We start from the raw sequence: 8,682 nt of genomic DNA, 5'->3' as shown, positions 1-8,682 counted from the left end.
CTGAGCACCCCTGTCCTGCAGCGTCAGTCAGACCTGTTGCTGGGCACCTAGAGGGCTGAGAACGAATGTCCTTGGACGCATTTAAGAACCAGGGCCTGCCTCTGGCACAGTTCCAACAAAGGACCAGCAGGTGGCAGCAGAGACCGCTCTCTCACTAGCATGGTTGCCCTCACTTTGTCTCTCCCTGACTTGCGTAACTGATTTTGTAACTCTGCTCTTGCTCCCCTCCCCATGGGGCCTTGTGAGCAATCCGCTCAGTTTGCACTTCTCCAGACTAGACGGACAGGAAGCAGCAGCAATGTCCTGAACCCCCCGGCAGAGAGCTGCCTGGTGCAGGTGTTGGCTGGCAGGAATGGAAAGGAAATCATCCTGGAATCAGGCAGATCTGAATTTGCATCCCAGTCGTACCCCTTTCTCTCTTTGTACCCTCAGACCAGTTAACTTAGCCGTCTGTGCCTCAGTTTCCTCATCTGTACCCTGCCTCGCTTCTCTCCATTGTCCTCACCACTAACCAAATGTTTTGCACGCCTCTCTCTTCAATCATGTGGCAGCTCTGAGAGCAAGGGCTTGCTAGTTCCTAGCATGCAGTGACCTTCACCAAGTGTTTGTTGAGTGACTGAGTAACTGACGGCATGTAGAACAGTGCAAATGTGTAATAAGTACTCAGTGAACATCAGCCATATGAGGAGGAGGAGGTCATTGTGATGTCACAGTAAGGGTGATGGTGTTGTGAGGACATCATGATGTTGCTAATGGTGTTGTCACCTGTTGACCCACGCCAACGGTCCCCAAACCTGCTAAGCCAGCGGCACTTCCTGGGGGATTTTCTTAAACCTAAGGCTCCCCATGCCCTCCCCACATCTCATGACTCTGAATCCTGCAGGAATAGATTGAAAACCTCAGCTGTACCCAGAGAGGTCTTTAAACACTATCAACTCTACCCCGAGGCACGATCAGAGCAAGGATTCAGCCCAGGCATCAGGGTTTTTAAAAGATGCCCGGGTGATTCTAATGTGCAGCAAGGTGATGACCACTACTGTCACTTAGCAAATGCCCCAGACCAGTGTCACCCAGGAGAGGGCCCCAGACCAACAGCATCCACGTCCCCTGGGAGCTGGTCAGAACTATGAAATCTCGGGCTCCACCTGGACCCGCTGACTCAGCCCCTGGGAACCGCCCCCGACCAGGAGGGTTGGGACACCCCCAAGAGTCTTGGCACGCTGAAGTGTGAGCAGTACCACCCCAGGGGATTCGGACGTGCAGCCACTTTGGACACTCCCATTCCCGTGGGTCAGAACACCAGGACGAGGGGCGCCTGGGTGGCACAGCGGTTAAGCGTCTGCCTTCGGCTCAGGGCATGATCCCAGCGTTGTCGGATCGAGCCCCATGTCAGGCTCTTCCGCCATGAGCCTGCTTCTTCCTCTCCCACTCCCCCTGCTTGTGTTTCCTCTCTCGCTGGCTGTCTCTATCTCTGTTGAATAAATAAATAAAATCTTTAAAAAAAAAAAACAAAAACAAAAAACAAACAAAAAAAAAGAACACCAGGACGAAAGGAGGGATGGAATGTTCTGGGGGAGGGAGGAAGGAATACAATTAGTCCCTGAAGATGGCCCCATCAGCGAGCTCCATGGGAATCTTTCACTTCATATCCTAGACCCACCCCCACCACATATACCGAGAAAAGCCCACGTCACACCCAGACTTCCGTTTGCCCAAAAGGAGCCAGGCTTCCCTGGAGAACACTCAATGCCAAAGGGCCAAGGAGATGGGCGCCATCCCCCACCCAGACCCACAGAGGCCACACAGCTAATGGCATCACCAGGACTCAGCCCATGACCATGGATTTCACACCTCTATTTTGCTGGTGCAGAAGCAACCTAAAAACCCTGCCACATGAAGCGCAGAAGACCCTGTGTGTGCATGCGTGCACGCGTGTGTGCACGTGAGTGTGAGCATGCAAGCGACTTTACAGAACCTCCCTACTGGAGATTTGTTAGACACGCAGAATTGCAGGCCCCACCCCCACCTCCTTCCTGAATCAGAACCTGCATTTTCACAAGATCCCCATAAAAGTCAGAGGTGCACTGGGGTAAACCAGAGGCCAGGCCCCTCCCTGTCTTGAGATTTGTTCAAATGCTAGCCATGCTCAGACCCCACTCTGAGACAGATTTCACTGGCCCCACGTAGCCCCTGCACATTTTTTGAATTCCATTGAGGGTTGAGATCTGCTAATGGGCCTTCTTCGGGGGTACAGGACCCTCCTCGTCCTGCTTGCCCGGCAAGTCTGAATCTCGCCAGTCTTGGACTTCAGGCCAGGGAAGCAGGCTCAGTCAACACGTTCACGGGGAAACTAGTTCTATGACAGGTGTGAGATGAGGACTGACAGGTGGCGCTTGGGTCCAGGAGTTACGACTCTGTGTTTGAGGATATTCTTCTCTACTAGTTGTGAGTCTGCTGACCCTTCTTTCCTCTTTGGGTGAGTCTGGCTGTTGATTCCTTCTTGCGAATCTCAAGCTTGCTGATTGTTTTTCCTGCTGGTGGTGAGCTTGCTGTGGGCTCTCCCCACAGTCTCTGAAGCGACAGAGAGAGGGGACCAGCACGCCAGCCCCCCAGAAAGCTCGGCGGGGCTTCCATGTTTGGGATGACTATTTCATGTTGCAGTACTGAGCCCCTGATCACTGACAATCGTTGCTCAGAGTAACGGCCCGTCGTGCTTGGGACTGTGGATGGGACGAGCATGCACCTCGCTGAGGTGGGGGGGGGGTGACATTTGCACCACGTGGTTGGTGAGTAGCCCAGATTTCTGCTCTTGTCCCCCAGTTTCACACTGTGCCCCAGGCGGGGGCTCCAGGTCTTGTGAGGCCTGAGGCCCAGAGTTGGGTGCAGCACCCCCACACAGCAATCATGCTGCAGCCAGCCCGCTGAACCTGCTCGGGAAAGCTGTGGTAAGGGATTGAGCACTGTTCTTGGAGCGAGGAATATACCACCAGCGTGCTGTGCACCTTTGTGCAGCTTGCCTAACCTCTCTGGTCTTCCATGTCCTTAGCAAAGAAGGGGTGCGGATGCAATGAGCGGGGGTGAGGACTGAAATGAAACCAGAGGAGGCCCACAGGGGCTGCCATCCAGAAAGTACTGGTTATGATCAAGGGGCTGTTTTGTTATTTCGGGTGAGGTGGGTTCTGCATTCCCACGGCCTCCTGCAGCCCATGGGGACACACACGAGCAAGAAAACATAGACACACCACACCAGGCAGCACACACAGCAGGGAGATGACAGCCAGGCCCAGAGCTCAGCCCACAGCAGTCCTTGGGTTGGCCCACTGGCCACCACTGGTGGCCTTTGAGGAAGAGGAGGCTACAGCCCACAGGATGGGTCCTTGGGGCCCCAGGCCAGGCCACTGCCTCCCACCAGTCCAGGTATCGGGTTCATATGGCCTGGTCCTGCCTCTGTCTCAGGCTGAGCACGCGGGCCGCCCCCATAAAGGCTGCCCCGGTGAGCAGCTCAGCGATGAAGCTCATCCAGCCCAGGGCCAGGGACCAGCCAAAGCGGATGTCCACCTGGTCCAGGAGGGCCTTCTCCTCCAGGAGACACAGCGCCTCCCGGAAGGCGGCAGCCGAGTACGCGATGTAGACGCTAATTCCAGCCAGGGTCACCAAGGCTGCAGGGGAGGCAAAGGAGAGCAGATCAAACCCCAGGGCTCCAGACATCCATGCCCCTCCCACCACAGGGCCTTTGCCCATGCTGGTCCCCTACCCAGTGCACCCTCCCTTCCCTTCCCTTTCCCTCCTGCCACCAGAAACTCCTATCCATCCCCACATCTCAGCTCACGCTTCAATCCTGGGACCTCCCCGAGTAGGTCACGTCCCCCCTTGGTTTCACAGCACCACACGCTGGCACCGTCAGGTCAGAACTGAAATTGTGCATTTGTTGGTGAAACTGCTTAACTAATGTCCGTCTCGCCCGATGGGCTGTGAGCTCCAGCAATCACACTGCCGGTCACAGGGGGCTATTTCAACCGAAATGAAATTAATGTAAGCGAGTATCTCAGCCCTCCCGGGCATCTGCCCCACGCCAAGTGCTCTGCAGCCCGGCTCGAGGCTCCCGCACGGCACAGCGTGGGTTCGACTTCCCGCCACCACAGACAGTCTGAGCGGGCAGAGTGGTTTCGAGAATTAGTCCCTGGGTAAACTCTTAATGCCAATGTTAGTAATAGCAGAGGTCGGAGGACATCTGAGCCTCACACTATTTTCACCTCCAGACATTTTTCTGTTTTTTTTCCTCTTTGGACCCCAAGTGTATGCATCACCTCTGTTCCTGTTCTGTGTCTGAGGAAGGACAATTTCAAGCCCACAAGAAGCAGGGACATCAGCCCTGTGCTGGATCCCATCTTTGAAAGCCTCTGCTCTGCCAAACAAACGGGATTAACCCAGGCATTACCTGGTGTAATCAATCGATCAATAGATCGATCGATCAGGGGCGCCTGGGTGGCACAGCGGTTAAGCGCCTGCCTTCAGCTCAGGGCGTGATCCCGGCATTATGGGATCGAGCCCCACATCAGGCTCCTCCGAAATGAGCCTGCTTCTTCCTCTCCCACTCCCCCTGCTTGTGTTCCCTCTCTCGCTGGCTGTCTCTATCTCTGTCGAATAAATAAATAAAATATTTTAAAAAAATAGATCGATCGATCAAAGCAAGATGTGTCAGAAGGGCAGAGGCGCATGAGAGAGCGAGGGTCTCCTGCCAGCCCGCAGCCCGCAGCCCTCAAGCAGAAGCTGTACGGCCATCTGTGAAACCGCAAAACAATCCTCAGGACCTGCTCCCACCCTCTGCTTCTCTCTTGGGACCCATTCATCCCTTCTGGCTGTGATGTCACAGATGGGAAAACCGAGCCCCAGAGAGGATGTCCGCCCCCCCTTGACTAAGGATTCATGTGCAGCCCCTCTGGAGCCTTCACACACCGTGCAAGGGGGGCACCTACCTCCAAAGAGGAAGAGGGTCCCTGTGAGCAGAAGGAGGACGGAGACTCGGAGGAGGAAGCTCAGAAACCCTGTCATCCCCCCAAACACCATCAGGATCAGGCTGAACGGCAGCAGAATCACAAAGGTCCCGTGCATGGCTTAGAAGAGAGGGGAGGACAGCAGGCAGAGGAGCGTTACCAACAACCTTCAGTCAATCAACAAACACTTACTGATCACCACCTATGGGCCAGCCCCCAGATGCTGGGAGAAAAAAAATAACACCACTGTTACTACCATGTCTGATGATGATGATGATGTAACAGCATGTCACAAATGACAAGATCCCACTCTTTTTCATGGCTGAGTAATATTCCGTTATGGAAGTGAACCAAGTCAGAGAGAGAAAGACACACACACACTGTATGATTTCACGGATACGCAGAATCCAGAAAACAAAACACACAAACAAGCAAACAGAAAACAGGCTCTGAAATATGGAGAATAAACTGGCATTTGCCAGAGCAGAGAGAGTGGGGAGATAAGTGACACAGATAAAGGGGATGAAGACATACACACTTTCAGGTATAAAATACATAGTCCCAGGGATGAAAAGTACAGCGTAGCGAATGTAGTCAGGAATCCTGTTAGAACGTTGCACGATGACGACTGGTGAATACACCTGTTGTGAAAAGCACTGAGCAATGCGTAGAATTGTCCCATCCCTGTGTTGTACCCCTGAACTAACACTGTGTATCGACTAGTGTTCAATAGTAAGATAAACTAATTCTTGAAGGTAACAACAGGTGTGGAGGCTCATCTGTGCCAGGCTTCGGGTCGCACAAGCACACGTCCTCACACTCCCTGCGAGGCGGGTACTGCTGTGTTCGCTCGTGTATTCACTCAGCATGTTTCCTCAGTACTCTCGTGAGTAGAGTCCAGCAGTTGAACAGATCAGTAAATGACAGAGTTGAGAGATGGTGACAAGTGATTGGGGAGGGCAGTGCACATGGTACAGAAGGGGCTGGGGCAGTGGCTTCACGGGGGAGGTGACATTCGCGCAGAGCCTCCCCCCACCCCCAGGTGAGAGAGGCAGCCTGCAGAATGAAGGTCAGGAAGGGTGGGATGGGGGGCCGAGGGAAGAGCAGGTGCAGAGTTCCAGCAGGGCCTGTGCCTGGTGGGAGGGAGGCATCCAGGGAAGCTGGCAGGGGCGGCGTGGAGAGAGCATGGGGGAGAGGGGTTGCAGGAGACGAAGGCAGACAGCTAAGAGCAGCACGCACAGGACTGTGAACTCAGGCAGCTGGGGCAAGAGAATCCCGCAGTTTAACTTGTGTTTCTCAAGACAGCGCTGCTTGCTATACCGAGAGGAGACAGCAGAGGGGGGGCAGGGGACAGCCAGGGGCTCCCAAGCTCCTGTCTGGCTGGAACCGCTGAAGGTGACCCCATCTGGGACCAGAGTCTTTGCAGATGGAATGAAGTGAGGGGTCTCCACGTGAGATCATCTGCAGTTGAGGGAACCCCAAATCCAATCACTACTGCCTTGGGAGGAGGCAGGCGAGAGCACAGAGAAGATGCAGTGAAGATGGGGGACGGAGCTGGAGGGACATGGCCCCACGCCAAGGGCCTCCAGGGATCAATGCCCCCACCAGAAGCCAGGGAGGCAGGGACCAGATTCTTCCTCGGAGCCTCCGGGAGGGCCAGCCCCACGGACCCCTGCATTTCAGACTTCTGACCTCCAGGACTGTGGCACAATACACTTCTGGGGTTTTGAGCCACCCAGCCTGCCAGAGAAAACAGAGACATGGAGCAGGAAGACCATGGGGCATTATTGCCATCACCCTGGTAAGGATGAAGGTGAGCCGGGGCCGCTGGGAAGGGGTCAGATTCCAGGTATATTCTGAAGACAAAATGGGCAACGGTGTTTCAGGTGTGAGAATAAGAGGGGCAAGACAAGCAGTGAGATGTGGGGCCTGAGCACTGGACGGATGCGCCACCGTCTGCACAGGTGGGAAGATGAGGGAGGAAGCACTGGGTTTGGGGCTCGGTCAGTGTGAGATGCCCGCTGGACCGGAGCAGAGGCAGCGGAGTCAGAGGCATACCGTGGCCTGGAGCCGGGGCAGGTCTGGCCTCGGGGATCGGGGGGCACCAGTATTACAGAGGTGGATTGGGAGTGGAGACTAAACAGGTTCCAGGGACTCAGCAGGGAGTTTGAGTTCTGCAACGCTGCCCGTATCAGGCCAGCCCCAAGCACACCCAGCCCCTCGCTCCCCAGACACTGAAAGCAGCCCCTGCTCTCAAGACCCAAGTATTTCCTAAAGACCCAACCCTGCCTTTCCTCCTCCACGTACAGTTCCCCCACGTCCCTCTGGTGCTCTCTGCCTGTCCTGCTTCCCCATTCTAGGCTGTCCAGCCCACTGGCTTCCAGCTTTCCCTCCCCGGCTCCTGCCCAGCTCCCTCCACGGTAACCCAACACCGCGTGGGGAATATGTGCTCTGAGTTCCATTGATGAGAACAGTGACTGGAGAGGGGGTGGGTGAGGGATAAACAGGTGAGAGGAGGGAGGCCAGAGAAAGAACATCCCCTACCCCCCTTCCCTGTCCCCAAATTGCAGATAGCTGGTGAGTCAGAAGCAAGTTACACTACAAGGCATGATCAGAACTTACATTACAAAACCAGAAAGTAGAAAAGGAGTTACATGAAAGTCAATTGGGGTGGAGATGGGAGAGAGTGGGATGGAAGAAATCTGGGGTCTCAGGATGCCAAGATCTCAACATTAGCCGCCATCTTGGCTCTGAGCTTCCCAGCAGCCAAAGCAGAAAGGGAAACAACTGCGAAGTTCTTTGTCACCAGCCATTCGTTTACCAAATATTTATTGATCATTTACCATGAGCTGGGCACTAAGCCTCTTTCAGTCCTTTTGGCAGCAAGATAGGTATGAAAATAAATACTTCACTCTTGCTCTTGAGAGCAAGTCCAGCTCATTTCTTCCCTTACACCCACGTCCACAGTCTGCTCTGCGCCCCCTTAGCTCCCCACAGTCGCCCTAGCCTAGCGTCTGTTACCTAGTGTGGAGGGCAGCTCCCTCTTCTCTCTTTCCTGTTAAGCTGTAGGTTCCTTGAACACGTTCCTCTTATATGATTGTATCCCTGAGTTTCCAGTAGAGCCCAATGGGGATGGTGATGGTGATGTGCCCAACAGGTATTCATCAACCTCATTAATTAGTTAAGAGCTAGATGGTGTTTCTCTAAGGCAAGAAAATATGGCAGTTTCTAAGAAATGAAAAAGAAACCAAGAAGTTTGAGAGATGACCTCACAGGGGTTCAAACCACGGACTTCGAGTCAAGTACTCCACATTCGAATTTGGGCTCTGACTCTGGGGCCCTGGGCGTGTCTCTTACTTTGGCAGAAACTCCGTTTCCACATCTGTGAAAAGGAGGCAATAATATGTGGCTAACATGACTACCATCAGGACAGTGTGCATGAAGATGACGGGGTAACAAGGAAAAGCATAAATGCAGGTACCACGTCCCATAGAGTAAGTGCTAGATAGATCATAACCCTGCCAGTAATAACAGTGATGGAGACAAGAACCCAGCCCGACTTCCAATGGGACCAAGTCACTTTGTCCTCAACCCTGTAAATGCCACCAACCTCAGTTAAGTCAGGGAGACAAGAGGCTCGTCCTTCCTCCCTTCCTTCCTTCCTCCTTCCTTCCTTCCTTCCTTCCTT

General features: G+C 54.1%; 1 protein-coding gene across 2 annotated transcripts in view; it reads right to left on the bottom strand.

Moving 5' to 3' along the window:
• Window positions 1–1,515: 1,515 nt before the first annotated feature.
• Window positions 1,516–8,682, bottom strand: part of TMEM114 (transmembrane protein 114) — a 27,963-nt gene continuing 20,796 nt past the window's right edge. Inside the window, exons 3-4 of one of the 2 annotated variants that reach the window (XM_040635349.1) lie at window positions 4,977–5,114; window positions 1,516–3,659 (exon numbers count right to left, since the gene is read on the bottom strand). In XM_040635349.1, the coding sequence (XP_040491283.1) occupies window positions 3,427–3,659; window positions 4,977–5,114 (371 nt within the window). In that variant the 3' untranslated portion in view covers window positions 1,516–3,426. The remainder of the gene's footprint in view (window positions 3,660–4,976; window positions 5,115–8,682) is intronic. The other variant, XM_040635350.1, reaches the window with a different exon arrangement.

Source organism: Ursus maritimus, unplaced genomic scaffold (assembly GCF_017311325.1).
Source record: "Ursus maritimus isolate PB19 unplaced genomic scaffold, ASM1731132v1 scaffold_2, whole genome shotgun sequence".
NCBI classification, from domain to species: Eukaryota; Metazoa; Chordata; class Mammalia; order Carnivora; family Ursidae; genus Ursus; species Ursus maritimus.
Note: the sequence above shows the minus strand (reverse complement) of the source record. Positions and strands in the feature narration are given on the sequence as shown.